The following is an 18160-nucleotide window of genomic DNA, read 5'->3' on the forward strand; positions in this document are numbered from 1 at the left end:
AGACACAGGGATTCCTTGTAGAGCTTCCACATGGTCCTCTCTTCAACTGCCTACCTGTTCTTATGCTGCCTTTTTTTTTTTTTTTTTTTTTTTTGTATTGGTAAGTTACCAAAAAACAGGTTCATTGACACCCAAAAAAGAGAGGTGTCTCTGTGAATGTGCTGTTGGATTCAGGAGCTTTTGATAGGAGGGGTACTAGGTGTAAATGAGATGAAGGAGGCAGAATGAGCGTAGCCAAGCTTTGAAGTGCCTGTGGGTTTTGGCTTGATGTGGCTGATAGGTCAGCGCTGTGTGACTCTTTCATTGCTGATGTCCAAAGCTAGGATGAAATCATTAGAATTTTGACTTACTGTTATTTTGTGGTTTTGCACAAGTATCTCCCATAGTGCTGAGTCACAGTAAATAATACAGTTGTGGCAGGCATATTTGTCATCATGGGAAGCATGAGGTAGCTTTGGTTTCAGTGTGTTCTGATATTCCCAACCCTAAACAAAAGCTGCTTGAAACTACAAAGTCAACTTAATTAATAATTTAGTTTATTTTTAACCTAATTTGTTTTAAACTGTCAGAGATTTCTTCTTTTCATGGTATGAAATTCTGAAAGGTGCACTCCTGTTCACTGATAAAGACTGTTTAGGGCAAGATAGGATTTTGTAAATGTTAGGGTGATATTTTTTTCTGACAGATGACTGTCAAATGTAGTTTTTCAGGCAATCCCTCTTTTAGATATGATCTTACAGAAAATACATAGTTGACCAGCCCATTCTGTGAGTGCAGGGAGGATGTGCTGTAATCTTGATCAAAATATAAATATATCTCCTCTTTAAAAGAAAAACAGATTACATTTTCATTTGGCACACAGGAATAATCACTTCTGTTGTTTCATGTGGATGGGCACATTAATGTGAGGTTATTTTTTTTTTAATGTCAATGTAATCCCGTGTGACTGAATAGTTTAATTCCCCATCACTTGCTGCTTTGTGTTGTGACTTGTGGGACCTTTTGGTTTCAGGTTGATTGTGGACTGTGGGGTTATAGAAATGAAGGTGAGGGTATTTTAATTTAAACAGATTTGTTGCACTGCAGCATCTTTGAATGCAGTAAATGTTGTGTTTTCAATTCAAATCAGAAAGTATCAGTTAACAACTTTGAAGATGTTTTCATTTTAAATTGACTTGGCCTTGACAGTCAGTTTTTTTGCCTTCTCACTCAAGTTAAAAGCTTTCTGGAACTTTGAAAACTATCTGCTGCCTTGTTAAGTCCAAATGGACCTTTTAAAAATGGAGATCAAAGCTTCTTATAAATTTCTTCATGGTAGTAGATGTATAGTGAAGTGCTAGGTACACTGTATGTAATCTTTTACTGTGCATGTCCCCTTGCTAAAACTGCTTTCCAATAAATCTTGTAAATGCATTACTTCTTAATATGTTCAGCAGTGTTTCTTCAAAAAAGAGCAAAAAAAACCCAAGCACACAATCCACAAACTTTTAAAAATTAAGTGTCCAACTCTATGGCTGTCAGTGGGTTTAACTAGTAGTACAGGCTGATGTGCCAGATCAGTTTCTGAGATAGCACCAATTGTCAGGTAATTCTGTTTCTGTTAGTGGTTAGTTTTTTTATGCAACCAGAAATATACAAATATACTTAACTTGAAATTTTTTTTGGTCTTGGCCTGGTTTTAAGTACATGTCTTAAAAAATGGGTACTTTTTTTTGTAAGGACAGAAGATCTTTCTGAATGTTACCTGGAGATAAAATCAACGTACCTTTCAAGATCAGTAATTTTGCGGAAAAACCTTATGGTAGTTGTTTGTCTTTACTTTAGCCAACTTTTCAGCCCGTCTTTTTTTTGTGGATGAGAAAGTCAGGATGAAGTGTTGAAATGTGACAATGTGACATCCATGCAGATTTGACACAGTTGTTTCAACATTGTTCAGATAGCATGCAATGTATTTCCCCTCTTTTTTTTTTGACTTGGTGCAATAGTCAATATTAAAGTTTGTAGTTTGTCTGTAATATCACATTCAGTGTTGTGCAATGTTGTTTGTTTTTAGGTTTTGTATTAATTATTTTAAGATTATTTTTAAGCAAGAGCCAGTTCAACTTGCCAAGTGGTCTAGAGCTAGAACATGCCAAATTAGCCATAGATTAGGTGGGTTAGTGCTTTTTCTGCTGTTTCTCGGGGTTATGAAAGTGCCAGAATAGAAACAATTGTGAGTTAAGGCTTACTACTGGGTAGGGAAAAACCCTAAGAGGAAGCCTGCAAAATAGAGCAGATTTGAAAGAATGGGCAGCAGTTCCATGAAGGAAACCACTTCTTAATACCAGTTTTTAACAGTAAGTCTCTTAAAGTCTGACCCCTTTTTCAGGGCTATACGTTCTATTCATGTTTGGCTACAATTCTTATGTTACATTTGAACCTTCTTTAACCTTCTGGCCTTTTGGGTAGCAGAGGGTGGTGGTTCCTTTTTTTCTCCATTATTCTTGTTGCCCTAGGTTGCCGGTTGCCCTAGGAGTGCGGATCCCTGCTGTTCAGCTGTTGCAGCTTTCATAAACCACAGAAAATGAAATTCACAGGATTGTTTTGTTTCCTTGTTAGCAATAAGGTTTGATCCATCATCAGGAAAACCTTCTTTACAGGTCTTCACAAATAATGTAACTTCTGATTTTATAGTGACTGTGAGACATGTTTCCCAATCCTTTTTCACAGCTAGAGAAAGGTAAGCAGAAGTCTTGGAAATTGGCTGTGCTTTGCTTGAACAATAGCTTTTTGTAGTTGAGATGATTAAATATCCTTTTCTGTAGATGTCCTGAGCTTTACGAGAATCTGAGGACAGGGAGAAAGTAACACCCCTGTCCCTCAGATGATATGAGTGCTTCTACCAATGGGCATTCCCACGGACCCTTATAAGCCAGTATGGTTTGTGCTTTGTCAAATAGTTTTGCAAAAGAAGTAGGCATAACCTCATCAAAGTGCTTGTCTGATTGAGCTGGTTTTTGAAACAGCAGGAGACAGCAATGAAGAGATAAGTCAATCTGTTGATTTCCTTTATTTTTCTTTTTCTTTAAGGTAACACTGTCAACAGTATAAAGACTTGGTAGGTGTGTTTTCATCTCTGTAGATGTGTTTCCATCTCTGTAGATGATGCCAAATGTAGGGTTTTGCTCTAGAAGTTTTTCCAGGGAAATAGCATTAATCCCAGGATATTTTTATTATTCCATGCCCTGTATTATTCATGGTTTTATTAAGAAGGGTTTTCGTTGTCTGTCCTCTCCAAGAAAGCTGATCATTCAGTTACTTCTGTGAGATTGAAAATACTTCTGTTAGCATCCTGACTGTGAATTACTACAAAGCAAATCAGAAGGACTGATTTGCTTGATTTTAAAATCTACACTTCATAGTGTTCCACAACATTTGTGGCCAAAATGTTGGGGTTTTTTTTATGTTTTTTTTTTTTTTTTTTGAGAGTGTGTTGATGAGAGCAATGAATGACCAAGCACTGCTTTCAGGTTGGCTTTTTAAATTGGATAGGTTCTCTAGTCTCACACTGAAGAGTGTCAGAAGGTGATGTATCCTGTAATCAGAGCTCAGAGCATTGTGCAAACATCGGTCCAGGCTGTGCTGTAGGTATTTGGCTTGATGTCAAGAAGTGTGATTGTGAGGAAACTTCTTCTCTAGGACATCTAGAATCTCACAGCAGAGCTAGTAAACAAACTAAAATCTCCTTGGAAGTAAAGGTTTTGTGCATTTTTTCCCTTGAATAATTCCAGCTGCTCTCACTGCTTGGAGTTCTGTCTTGACACTACCATTTCTAACATGAGTTGTACTTTCAGGGCTGACAGTGCCTCATGTATCTTTTCCGTGTCTCTCTGGCAGCAATCTAAAGGAGAGACAGCAGTGACAGCACAGCAGAGCTCCCAAGTCTGCCTCCAGTGACTCCTTTCCTTCTGGCAACTGCCTCAGTTAGGAAATGTGCTCTCATAGTATGACAAATCATGGGTATTTTGGTATTTTTTTATCACATTGTTTCTCTTCAGACTCCTATTCTGCCTTATTTTTCAAGTCTTCCCCTTCTGACCTATTCCAATTGGGAGGTAGAATGTAATGTATAGATCTGCATTTCTGAAACACTTTTTTTTTTCTTATTCTTGCCCCTATTTCCAAAGAACGAAAGAATGTCTCTAAATAGTCTTTAATATCAGGAGTGTATGTGGTAATCTTATTTTCATTATGTATGCATGGTACATATATGCTTTTACGTGTGTAAAAAATACGGAGTTTATATATACATATAAAATTGTACAGCTCTTGATTTGTAAGGGCATTATTTTTACATCTTGGTACCTCTGACATGTGGAATATCCAAGAGTATTAGTCACATGGTATTCCTTCTGGCAAAGCCCTTAAGTCTAGTGACAGTGATAGCTGATTTAAGAAGGCAGGGAGTTCATTTTTGTTCCTGTCTAGATGATTGCTTGGGACAAGGTAGATCATGGCAGTAAGTGACTCTGTATCTCCCAGTGCTTCAGAGTTGCTTTGACTTGATGAGCAAGGAGAAATGCAGTACTTCTTATTTCCCCTAGAAGTGTGCGCTTAGAACACATCCGCATTTGGTAGGGTTCTTGTCTTAATCAGCAAAATTTTGGGATCATGTTTTCTTTATGGAAATGCAGACATTCAGGAATTGTTAGAGGGTTTAATTTGGTAAAATTTGTTTTTATGGCAGACAAACTGTGAAGTAGAAAGCGTCATATGGGGCTTGAGTGGTGTTACACAAAAGCCCTGGAAAAACACCATGTAAATTTCTTACCAGGTCTCCAGAGGATTTTGTCTGTAGCCAGGAGTATCAAAAAATGTGGACAATACAGTGCTATCTTTAGGAAAGAAAAGATGGGTAGAACATTTCCATGACAACCACCGGAGATTTTTCTCCAGAAGTAGTGTTAATTTTGACAATGCAGAGAAGATCCAGGGTTTGCAATTTGATGCAAGGGTGAACTTAAAAGTGACCACTGAAAGATTTTCAGCTTAGTCACACCAAAGCTGCTGAAAACCAGTGAGACAACTTGAAGTTGTTTTGCTTCTGTGGTTTAGACTGGGGAAAAAGCTACATCCTCAGAAAAGGAGGAGGAGATTTATAGCAAACAATCCTTGGATGACTGTAACAACTAACATAGAGTCGTTACATTTTTAGTCCTAAAAAGCCATTGTGTGCTCACACATTTGGATAGGTCCAAAGATGGTGTCAGTATGTGTGGGCTGGATGGCATCCTTGATGCACTCATTGAATTTTTCTCCAGTAGTTAGGAAGCCAGTAAAAGAATGGTAAAGAAAGAATTGATTTTAAGATATGTTCAGGATATAAGAACTACTTTTAGAAAATAACTATGGATTTAACAGTTACAGAGGTTAGACAGACGGGTGTATGAAATAGGTATGTGGCTGTGTGATGGGATTTTGTTTATTTACTACCAGTGACAGCCAACTTTAAAATAAGTTATTGAACCCATCTCTAGTTGGATTGGTAACTTCTCAATGATGAAGGGGGCTTAATCTTCACTTTTAATGAAAGAAACTCTCTACTCAATCATTTGGTGGTAGATGTTTGTACTCCCAGGTAAAAGACGATATACTATTTTGAAAGGATTTTAAGTGTATGGTTTACACATGAAATGGAGGAAGGGGTTATTCAGCCAAGTGAGCTGTCTTGAAAGTCAGAAATGAGCGTAGGCAAAACCTGCAGCTATGGCTTGTAGAGGGTGTAAGAAAGATAATTCCTGTGAGGCTGTTGGGTAGAGGGCTTGCGGTAAAGTCAGAGGAAGAATTCAAGTAAATCCTGTACCGTATTTTCAGTAAGTGAAACAATTACTTAAGGTACAGCAGGAGGGGCCAAGAGAACTCTGAAATGAAAGTGGAAATTATTACCTTAAAGATAGAAGCAAAATTAATTGTAAGAAAATCAATATGCAGATTGGGAGATGAGGGGGAAACTAGGTTAGTAAGTACAGTAAGGGAGAATACGTTTAAGGAAACTTACTTATGGTGAAGTTGCTTTTGTCATTGATGTTTCGAAACATGGGAACATTATGTGGGCACTCCGTAATAGAAATTAGATGAAATTCAGTATTAAGGGATGAAGATGCTCCCTGTCAAGAATTCAGTTAAATTAAGAACTTGCAGGTATTGAAAGAGTAGGTATGAAATGACTACAGGAGTTTATCAAAGGAGTTACCAAAGTCCTGAAATCCCAAATAAAGGCAAATACAGTCATATGAGTTGGAGAAGACAGACTTCAGACAAAAATGGAGAATTATTAATAACACTAGGGAAGGCCTGAGATGTTATCTGGGCAGTAGCAGAAGCCTGTGTTTATTCATGGTCAGGGACAGAGTAACCAGTGTCTGCAAAGCTCTTTTCCTGTGAGGAATGTCATTCTAGCACATGGTTGTCCACCTGGTGTTTGAGTTCAACTTGCTAAAATATGTAAGATACTTTGTTCAAAATATTTTAAGAATGAAAGAAATTTTGAGTGTTTGTTGACTGCACTTCTTTTTACAGTTAAAATCCCAGGCTTATTCAAATAGCATGTGTGTTTAATATACAGGTAGCAGTCAAACTAAAAGTGTGAAGAACATATAATTGCCAAGCCTGCTGTAAGAAACATGAACACTTGAAGATCAAACATGTAAACACAGGAAGAAAGGGGTCTCAAAGCTGTTATGAAAGATGTAGGGAACTTTAGGCACTTTGAGATTTATCTTTTTGTTGTACCTTTATTTTAAAAAAAGGCCATTTCAAGAGAGCCTTTTCAGGAAAATAAAGCTGCTGAATTGCTTAACTGTATGTTCAGGTTATGTTGCATTCAGTGCAATCTGTGACTGACTGACAATCAATGTAGTGGTTTTCTGTCCCTGAAGAGTTTTTTAAATCTCAGTTGTCAGACTACAGTAACACTTAAAGTGATGTCCAAAGTGTTTTCTGTGAAAGTCAGTTCTGATCGTCAGAATTCTTATAAATGGTTGTCAGGTAGCAGCAACTTAAAAAGAGGCTCTAACAAGAAGCGTATTTGAATTTTTTTTTATTTTATTTTTTTTTATTTTTTAATTCTCTTACAACTCCTTGTTCTAACTGAAAGAAGAGTAGTTAGAGTAGGCTTGATATACATTTGATGTATTTTAAAGAGGAAACCTAAGCTGTTGAGAATCTGTATAGACTCACGTTGCTCCATTTTAAAGTAAAAAGTGCACGAGAGATCATGTATCATCTGGTGTTTCTGTGCTTATGGAATTTGAGGTAGGTAGCTTATTTAATACAACACATTAGAGCATTTGAAAGAGACCTTTAAAAGTCTTGTAGTATAACTTTTTATATGGTGCAGCTTCCTAAATTTTGTGTTACAGGATTTACAATATTTTGGAGACTCTGCATCTCTGTGAAGATGCATGGAAACACTGACATGTTGAGAATTTGATTCCCAACCTCTTTTGGATTTAAAGGGATGATTTAAGGAGAGAAGTAGCAGCAGAATAGAGCACTAAGAGTAGAGACCTGATCCACACCCATTGCTTTCAGGGGGATGAGTTCTTTCCACACAATTCTCCACCTACTGCTTTATGCTAAGTGACTCCAGAGTGTGGTGTTGTACATGTGCAAATCATCATGGGCAGCTGTAAATTCTGACCCACTGAGTTATGTAAGACAGATGGTAATTGGAAATCACAGACTGAAAAAAGGCCCCTCTGCATAAACAGTGGCAGGATTAGGGACTGGGGGTGGGAGGAGGGGAACAATAGCACTGCTTTCTTTGCAGGACTGAGCTTTTTCAATGGTTAAAGCATCTTCACCTAAAATTTTTCTTTTTGTTTCAATTTCCTTGTAGGCCTTGTCTGGATAGAAAGAACACAGGGTTTCTTCAAGTTCCTTCAACAGCATTGTGTTGAATTAACTTAGAGCACTGAATAAATAATAAATTAGAACATTCATTGGATATGAAGTACAAAGAAGAGCCCCTGTACTGACATGCAAAGTAAATTAAGCTAAAAAGCAGTTAAGATGCCTTCACTTCTGAGTAAAGACAGGAATATGTAGTTTGGGTAATTCTCTGTGTGGTGAAATGTTAAAATTTTTTACTGCAGTTTTCTTTTCAGCCTAGGCTATGTACTCTGCCTTATAGACCTTAGTTCTTAATAAAATATTTTTCATACTCTCTGAAGCCTCAAAAAAAAAAAAATAAAAGTTTGTTGGACTGATGTAAACAGCTGACACACTGAAGTGACAATTCTGTGAAATTTTACTTTCCACCTTCTAAATTTCATTGGAAGTTAGGTGATAAAATTAAGGAGGGCAGTGGCTGGAAGTACATGACTACAGAGTCTATGGAATGGACATAGAATATAAAATGAGGTGTTGTTGAAGAGTAATTTTGTCTTCTTTTTTAAATTGATTATGAAGGAATCATGACGACCTCAGGAAAAGAGAATTTCCGGCTGAAGAGCTACAAGAACAAATCTCTAAACCCTGATGAGATGCGTCGCAGGCGGGAGGAAGAGGGTCTTCAGCTACGGAAGCAAAAGAGAGAGGAGCAGGTAATGCACAGCAGTTGAGATGTGTGACCAGTCCTTAGACAGTCCTGTCTTGCCAGTGCCTCTGTCTCACTGCTTCTCTCAAGCCCCTTCTTGGTTGTTCCTGCCCTCCAAATTCATACACAGTCAGTCTGAAATCAGAATCACTTGCACACTTCATTGCCTCTTCTGCAATCTCTACAAGACATAGAGTGAGTGCTCCTCATTCACTCAAGTGTAACATTGGCCAGAGCCGCTTGAGGGTTTGAACAAATTGTCTGACCAGTAGCTGAAGCCTCTCCAGCTCTTCTCATGACATCTCAAACTGGATACCTTCTCTAAGTCATAGCAACCAAATTCTGCTCATCCCAGTATAATAACCTATGTATGATCATCCTCCAAAGCCCTCTCTGCCACTGTAACTCGACTGTCAGAGCGCCTGCAGGTGTTCTATGAATAATACACAGTATTATTAATACACAGGAATTTATCAGGTCTTTGAACCCCAGCATCCTCTGCAAGAAAGCAATGGTGTGGAAGCTAGGCAGCTTGTAGATGGAGACAGATGGTGAAGAAGAGAAGGGGATATCAGTGAACATTTCCCAGAAATGTTAGGGACCAATATTTTAGCGCATTGCTCTTTTCATTTACTCCATGGCTAAGCTTTCTCCATGTCCTGTCAGTTGAAGTCCTGTAGCCAGTATACTGCCTTCTCTCAGATGATAGCACAGCAGCTACAGTTGTTAGAGCAGCCTAACGCAGCATGCTGTGCATATATTGGCTGTGTAATATATAATATATATATATATATATATATAAATATATATGGTATGTTAAATACTTTGTCTCTTTAGTTGTTCAAACGCCGAAATGTTGCAACGGCTGAGGAAGAAGCGGAGGAGGAAGTGATGTCAGATGGGGGCTTCCATGAGGCTCAGATGAACAACATGGAGATGACTTCTGTAAGTGATGAGAAAAGAATACAATGTTGGTTGAAACTGGGCAAATCTGTTGTGCAGTGACATGACAGGAATGAAATTCCAGAATGATGTGGAGAATGCATTCAGAGATGGAAAACTCTGAAACACCTGTCTCAATGAACCACCCTGAAACAGATAACATGAGAGAAAAATGCTAGGGATATATAGTGAATGTTTTTTCAGAGACTATGTCCTCAAGGAAATTAAATAAAATATCATTGTTCCGGCAGGCTGATCACTTCCTGGATTTAATGTTCATCATTACAGGTGATTCTATCAACTGTTGCTCAGAGTTTTTTTAATCTGAAATTCATACTGCTTGAAGCATGAAAATACAGATCAGGCAGTGTGTTACTGCAATTTACAAAGTTGAAAAGGGCCTCAGTGGAAATCTTTCTTAGCAGACTTTCAAGTGGCACCATTTTTAACCAAAGTGTTGGAAACACTGCTAGACCTAGCTTAACTGTCTGCATGAGGTCTTGAAGTCTTTCCCATGCTAGAATATAAAACTACAGAAAAATATTTCTTGTGGGAATGAGACTTTTTTTACTTTGTCCTTGGAAAGAAAAATAGTAAGGGTTTCAGTTCTTTAACAGAAAAGTTTAAGGAAAATGCAGTTCTCACTTAAAAGTGTTGCTGATCTTCACACTGTCTGTTCAAAGTATGCAAGTGATGTTTCCATAGAAATCAGGCGGAGCTATTGGTGGCTATATGAGCCTTGAAAATTGCTGAGAAACAGAGAAATGCTTGTAAACAGTGTGGTAGATCAATAATAGAATATATGGTTTTACTCTTCAAGATAGTATTCAAATATCAGGCAAGTCCTAAATAGCATTAATCATTTGTGTGGAAGCTTACATTAAACAAAGAGAGTAAAAAGTAAGGAAATTATTTTGCCTAATTGATAGATAGTGTCATTACACAATTTGCTGTGTTAAATGGCATTAATTTCAGGCTTCTAACAGTTGGAGCTGTTTGCTGTTACAGACAACGCTTAAGTATTTTCAGCACTGTCATCTGTCTCCCTGTCTGTCTAAGGGTTAGGATCAGATGTATCTGGAAATTTAGATCAGAAGTGGAAGAAAAAAATCTGACTTTTCTTAAGCTTCTTTACATGAGTACATGTGTGGTGAACAGAATGTCAGATTTGACCTAGCATAAGAAAGGCTGCTGATTTAATTTAGTCATATTATTGGAAACCATCAGTATTATGGAAAATTTAATACCTCTACCTCATGTTGATAATAAGCATTAGGTTCTCTTCTGGAAATGACAGGTCCTATATATTTTGGTGTTAGAGAGTATGTCAGAATGTACATGTTAGGGAAATCTAAATGCTAACATAACTACTTTTTGTTAAAGCTGACAATTTTACATTAACTTTAGTTGAAGGGAGAGAATACCAGTGAAAAATTCTGAAGAGTAATTTTCTTGCCATATCTTGAGGAAAATTTGAATTCTGGCTTTCAGTAAAGCAAAGTTGCACTTGAGAATGATGCTGCCTTATGCAGATGTACATATATAATGTTTCCTTTGTTGTCCATAATGGTTTTACCTAAATTTTTATATATTAAGAAATAAACTTTATGCTGGTTTAGCAAATGTAGCCTGTTTATTGCTAATTCCAGATTTTTTTTTCCCCTTTTGCTCTCTATCACCCTCATTCTGTTTCCCCACCTAAACCATAGAGTGCAGTCATCACTGCTGATATGATTGAGATGATTTTCTCCAATAGTCCAGAACAACAGCTCTCAGCAACCCAGAAGTTCAGAAAGCTGCTTTCTAAAGGTAAGGGGTGAAATTACTTAGAGAAAAATGTATGAGCCTCCCTAGCATGTGGTTTTACTTTGACAGCAATAAAAATTGAGTTTCACACTGAAATTTCTGGGTCAAGCTCTGCTTGACACAGTGTCAGCTTGAGGTATGTAATAGTCACTTCTTTTCTTGAAATCTGTACTGAGTGTTGCAGATGTGAGATCTCATCTTGGATGTAAGTTTAAATGTTGGTAGGTAGTGCCTCTGTGGCCCAGACATGCTAATATACCAAAGTTCCTCTTCACCTGTGCATGCCAGAGTGACTGCACAGAGCTGCTGCTCTGAAATCAGTCTGCCTAAACTACTGAGTGAATCAGTGCACTGAATCATGTTATCACCTCAAAACTCTGGAGTTTTCTTATGTTGACAGATAGGAATTCATCGCCTTTTAGAGCAGTATTGTAGAAAAGGAACACACTCCAAGAAAAGAGCAGTCAGTATGTCACTGGATATTGTTTTCATGTGGTAATTTGAGAATTTCCTTACAAAGAAATGAATGTATCTAACTTAAATTTTTATTTTAAACAGAACCAAATCCTCCGATAGATGAAGTCATAAGCACACAAGGAGTGGTGGCCAGGTTTGTGGAGTTCCTGAAGAGAAAAGAAAACTGTACATTACAGGTATGAAAATATAAATGTATCTGTTTTCCTAGTCTAGGAAGGCATTTGGTGATGCAAATTACATAGGAAAAAAATCAGTGATTTGTTCAGCTATACTTCCTCTCTTTCTTCACTATGTTAAAAGAGCTATTTTATCTTCAGAATTTCTGGCAAGACCTCTGGGTGCAGGACAGGAGAGAGATATGTCTGACATGCATTGAGTGATTGATAGGATGGGGGTCTTCAGACTTCAGCAAAAACTGAGCTTGAAATTTGGAACTCAACAGATGAAAAGCTATTAAACTAAACTTCAGTGTTCGTCTTCTTTGTACTAATTGAAGGCAATTTTAAATCTTTAGAATTAGGTTTAAATTTTTGATTAAAGTAAAAAAAAAAGGTTTAGAACTAGAAATACAATCTGTAATGATAAGCATAGAAAGCTGGAAATCATACTGTGGTTTCAAAAAGTTGAATTATGTGTGCTACAATAGTGGTTAATTTTTCTTGACCGTCATCTTATTTCCAGCTGTCCATTTTTCTGGTCAGTCTTTCTTGGTAATAGAAAGTGAAAAAAGGCAAATCATCTTGTTAAGGAAAAAATATGTTAACATGTGACCGTTAAAGACAACACGGAGATGAGAATTAATGTTTTTCAGAATGCATAAGGCAGCAGGGTTGTGAATGCCGTGTGAAATCCAAATTTTCTTGACTGGAAATAGGCAAAAAATTGCTTTTTTTTTTTTTACACATTAGAGAAAGCATTTACAGGTATTACTTTTCAAATTGTTATCCACAGAATTCCAGAGGTCTGTTAGCTTCTTTTGCAAGGTCTGGGGACAGTAACTAAGAATATGTATCAGATTTAAGCTGGTTGGTTTGCAACATCAACAGAAAATTTGTAAGCTATCTGATGTAAAAAAAATGGAATGCCTTTTATTACTTGTAGGGGTCTAGCATAGAAACCCAAGACAGGCAGATAAATGGAAGCAATTCTTGTAGCCTTACTTGTGTAAAATGCATTGATTTTTATGTGGAAATAGGAAAAATCAGTTAGAGTGGAAATGTGCAAGCTTGTCCTAAAGAGTTTGTAGGAAAGCAGTGAAAATACAAGCTTGAGTATGTTGCTCTTCATATTCCATTCTGCCTGGCTAATTTTCCTCCATCTTGCCAAATATCTCTGTCTGCTTGCCAGTTTAGGGTCAGCAGGTAGAACTTTTTGCTGTGATCATCTTGGAAGTTCTCTGGACCACACTTTTTAATATTTGTATTTGCTCTATCATTGTTTCCAGAAATGCTCCTTTGGGCTTGGCGTTTTAGGCATTTCTAACTGTAGGCCTAACTGTAGAAGGAAAGGATTTTCAACTCATTCTGAGACAGTGAAGTATAATTTTTAGCTGCTTGTAGGGTGGATTGAATATGGCAACTTTCTTGTTAATGAACTTGGAACATTATGGGAATTTATGGTCTGTTTTTCTTCTGTGTTGTCAATGGAATATCCTGTAAAAATTAGATCTCTGAGATCAGTGATAGGAAGGCCTAATTTGTTAGGAATTCCTCTTATCTTTCAGGGTGAGTGGAAGACTTAAAAACTCTCCTGGTTCTCCAGGGTCACTTTAGCCTTAGATTAAGTACATTTGTCTCATGTGGAGAGAGTAATCTTAAAAAAGAACAGCACCACACACAGATGTCTTTGTCATTAACGTGTGACTGTTCCTTAGTTTATATGTCCTGGAGCATCAGGTGTCCACAGAGAAGAAAGAGGAGAGGAACTCTTACTCTCTAATCTTTTCTGTAACTTATATTGGAGACAGTGTGAGTCTCCAAGCTGTGAATTGTTCAAGCTAGTGGTACCAGCTGGAGGACAAACTTTAAAATATAGCTAAGAAGGGTCTGATTTGAAAGATGAGTAATAGTTGTGTTATAACGTACTGGATACTCACTTCAGAGAAAATAGAATTACAGGAAAGCAACATTTTATGTTGGCCTTAAGCTCTGGTCACACTGTTTTGCTTCTCGTTCATTAATGATGAATCTGCTGTTTTGACTTTGTGTGTTTCTGCTTCATTTTGCAGGCCATAGTCCTTGTGTATTGCAGTGATGTATTTTGGAATTGTTTATTCTAATCACATCTTACTAGAATGTTCAGTTGATCAGAAGGGCAGGATTAATTGTATTTTATTAATTGTACTAATTAATTGTATTTTCAAAACCAGAGTCTTTAATAACACAAATGAAAAGCTTTAGAAGTCTACGCTTAATTCGTGAATTCTTATTTCAGGCACATTTCAGGATTTGGTGCAACTCCTTCGCAGGAGTTTTTTTTTATGATTAAACCCTAAATGTAAGTTCTTGCTGCTCTTCAGACAGAGCCAGATAGTTTTTGAATGTATGTCAGTATTTCCACTGGAATACTGCTAGATCAGTATCTTTTGGTAATGTCAAAATAAGTCATTTATAGCTTGCAACTTTCCATTTTTACTGTTTGTTGGTTTTTACTTTTCGTTCAACTTTTAGCAGTCTTTTAATCCTACAGATTCTGGAAGTGTCTGATAAGATGTAAATTTGCTGGTTTAGTGTAATAATCTTTGGGCTGAAAGCATGCAGAAACATAATCAATCGTGGATTTCTAGAATCTGTGTTTTCTGAGGCCTGAGGTCTCAGGTAGAGTTAAAATTTGCATTTCACCTTAAAAAGTTAATGCTTTTGCAAGTTGAGATTTAAAATAATAAATGACAAAAATGTTAAAAGACGGAAAGTGTTCAGGATCTCACTTTTGCTTCAAGTTGTGCAAAAAAACATCATACACTAATAACTCAGTACTGATCACCAGAGTTGGAGAGAAGTACTTTGAGTTGTTTTTTAGAAATCTGTTTTTGTTTGTTTGGATTTTTTTTTAAATCTCTTTTAGAAATCTCTTTTAGATCTTTTATTTGCTTCATATCCATGAAGTTTTGTTGAACAATGTCTTCTGCATCTTCAGGAATATTACTGGTGATTCAATGAATGCAGGTGTCATGTTGTGGGAATGCACATTGTTTTGTGTACAGGTTCTTAGCCAGTAAGAAAGGCAAAGGTAACATAAATGGGAAAAGAAATAATTTGAAAAGCCACAGCAAACGTGATGTTCTCATAAGGAATTGCTGCAAATTTTTGTTTGAAATCATAGTGATAACTCTTAAATACATTATTTTCGTTCTTTGCAAATTGTCTGTTAATTAGTAATATCTCACCTTTTTCCTATGCCAGGTCAGCCAAATCTCTTGTTTCAGAAGACATTTGGTCTCCATGTTTGGTGTGGTGAAGAAAGCTCCTAGTAAACTGACTTGTATTTTGTTTTCCAGTTTGAAGCTGCATGGGTGCTGACAAATATTGCCTCGGGAAATTCCCTTCAGACTCGAATAGTGATCCAAGCAGGAGCTGTCCCCATCTTCATAGAGCTGCTTAGTTCAGAATTTGAAGATGTACAGGAGCAGGTAAAGACAGAGAACAAGAACAGTGTTGAATTTTGTATGTGTTAATCTGTGGAATTGGAGGCTTTTTTTTTTTTTTTTTTTTACTATTTGTTTTGTTTGTTCAGTGTTTTGTTGGATTTTTTTTCCCCTTCTCTGGAAAGGAGCTGTCCTGTAAGAAAGCCTTTAGAGAAAATGCAGTTTATGGCAATTTTGCACAACAGTTGCTTTGTGCTTAGTATGTGTTAAGCTACATAAGCAAGTATTGTATTTTTCTCTTTCTGGAAATTACATATTTAACCATAGCTAATGGGGTAATTAATTTTGTTCTGTAACAGGTTAGTATATTTCTGTCTGTTGAGGAATTCAGGGAGCCCTGTGTGAATAATTGCTTTAGATATGAAAAGTTAATGTCTGTTTCTCCTGAAGCTAAAGCATGAGTGGAAATTATAGTTTATTCTCCAAGCTCCTTACCAGCTGAATGAATGATTCAGATGAATATTCTTCAAGGCCTACAGGGATCAGTATAAAGCACAAACCAAACATTTGATTCAGTGGTTTTCATTTGAGGTCTGTAACTTGTATTTGAGCAAAGATGTACTTCAGACATACAATCTTCCTTTGAAGACTTAGGGTAATGAAATATTAATGATGTTAACAAATTTAGTTTCAGACAGTCTTAATCCTAACTTGAAAGTATGTACATTTGCTATACAAATTTGACTAGCTTTGGGTCCAGGTATTACTTTTGTTAAATTCTCTACTCCCTTAGTAAGTTCTGTGTTTTTTTCCTATAGCTGCTTGTAGACCATAGCTTAGGCTTTACTTAAGTAAATGAAATTAAGCACTGAATTCTCATTTTGAGAACATTTCTGTGGTTGTTGGTTTGTTTATTTTTTTGGTGACCTTTTTCTGAACATTTCCTAGTTTCAGTATCTTTTTGTGGTGGTGAAATGACAAGCACTGGCAATTCCAGTAGCACTCTTTCAGCATTGTTGTTTGCAGAGATAGTACCTCATTTTCACTTCTGCTCAATACTTTGGTGTGTAAATATCCAGTGTCTTTGCGGACTCCTTGCCACAGAAGCTGGCTGTGAGCTCAGGTTAAGCCGATTATCCAATATGATCCATTGTTCTTTTCAGAGTCACTGACTTCCAGGGTTCAGTTCTCCATCCTGTAAGTGTGACCTCTATTCTGTGTTCCTAGATGTCTGACCTTGCATTTGGCTGTATTGAGATGCATGATTGGAGGAGTCCCAGCTCATAAACATTGGACTGCTTTGTGTAACTTGCCTTTCTTTTTTGTAGCTGGCTCAGAATGTACCACCTGTACTTAAGGTTGCCTAATGTTTTCCACAAGATGGATTTTTTTTTCTTAGTTGCTTGTAGCTTTCAAGTTACTCCACTTTGTATCTTTCCATTTTCAGTGTTCTGTCTCAGACTGAATTATTGTTGAGAAAGCTTTTTAAGAGGAACGGAATTCAGGTGTTTGGAAAAATATTAAAGGAAATAAGAGGTATTTTTTTGTCCATTACTTTAGCTTTGAGGAGTTGAGTCTGTTGTTGTAGAAATTAGAAATGTGATAGGGAACTTGCCAGAATAGCAGATAAATGCTGTGTTCTGCCGGTGTGCAAATCTGCCGAGACTTAGCTATATGGAGCTTTTCAGATTTCGTATTTTGGAGGTTGAACTTGGCAGCATTGTTTTCCAAATTCAGCCATTACTTGAAGAGTCCTCTTCTGCAGAATGATTGGTGTTCTGTTTATAGTAAAGGCTGCTCTTACAATATTTTTTTCCTAACGATTTGTCTCCTGTGCAAGAGCTAATTTGCTTTTTTTGTTAGGTTGTCATCCCTGCTGATGTTCAGAGAGCAGGCGGGAAGAGCAAACCTGTTTAGATAAAGTTGTGCAGCCTTCAGTCTTAAGATAGGTGAATTAATGGAAGAGCTTAGGGGCCACAGTTAAGTAGTTTATCTCCCTCCCTCCCTCCCTCCCTCCCTCCCTCCCTCCCTCCCTCCCTCCCTCCCTCCCTCCCCCCCTCCCCCCCCCCCTCCCCTCCCTCCCTCCCTCCCCCACCTCCCTCCCCCCCCTCCCCCCCCCCCTCCCTCCCTCCCCTCCCTCCCTCCCTCCCTCCCTCCCTCCCTCCCTCCCTCCCTCCCTCCCTCCCTCCCTCCCTCCCTCCCTCCCTCCCTCCCTCCCTCCCTCCCTCCCTCCCTCCCTCCCTCCCTCCCTCCCATTGAAATTCAGATTGTGGACAGAATGGCTTGGTTGTCATTACTGGAAAATATTCTTACATGCAGTTCACGTGCTGCTAGATCCACGATCTCTCTCTTGCTAGTAATCTCAAAGTACCAGTTACAAATTGCTCCGTAGTGAGCTGTGATGAAGAAGGAAAATGTACCACAAAGACAAAGCATCACCTACACTGTTTCATAGTGGGTTTCTGTGCTGCAGCTCTGGAGATTGCAGCCCTGCTCACATCTGACGTGGGGTTTAATGCAGGCCAACATAAGAGGAATTCTGCTTTTTTCCCAACAGCTTGAAAAAGCTCCAAGCCCTTCACCATAGTACCATCTGAAACAAAAATTAAAAACATATAAGCATTGAGAAGTTAGCTCTTGTACTTGTGTATTACAGGATAGCAGTAGTACACAATTGCATAGTATTTTTCCAGATGACTCTTATCTCATTCAGTATATGCACAGATTGTTGCCCTGGTAACAGATGAGTGGGTAGTAAAGGAGGCTTTTATTTG

At 37.7% G+C, this 18160-nt stretch overlaps 1 protein-coding gene across 1 annotated transcript in view; it reads left to right on the forward strand.

The window, feature by feature from the left end:
• Nucleotides 1-18160, forward strand: part of KPNA1 (karyopherin subunit alpha 1) — a 50420-nt gene that overhangs the window by 4250 nt on the left and 28010 nt on the right. Inside the window, exons 2-6 of the mRNA XM_005523854.2 lie at nucleotides 8452-8585; nucleotides 9416-9523; nucleotides 11230-11329; nucleotides 11885-11979; nucleotides 15300-15431. Coding sequence (XP_005523911.1) covers nucleotides 8457-8585; nucleotides 9416-9523; nucleotides 11230-11329; nucleotides 11885-11979; nucleotides 15300-15431 — 564 coding nt within the window. The 5' untranslated portion in view covers nucleotides 8452-8456. The remainder of the gene's footprint in view (nucleotides 1-8451; nucleotides 8586-9415; nucleotides 9524-11229; nucleotides 11330-11884; nucleotides 11980-15299; nucleotides 15432-18160) is intronic.

This window comes from Pseudopodoces humilis, chromosome 2 (assembly GCF_049639895.1).
Source record: "Pseudopodoces humilis isolate 2021_Gansu_Grassland_sample_001 chromosome 2, ASM4963989v1, whole genome shotgun sequence".
NCBI lineage: Eukaryota > Metazoa > Chordata > Aves > Passeriformes > Paridae > Pseudopodoces > Pseudopodoces humilis.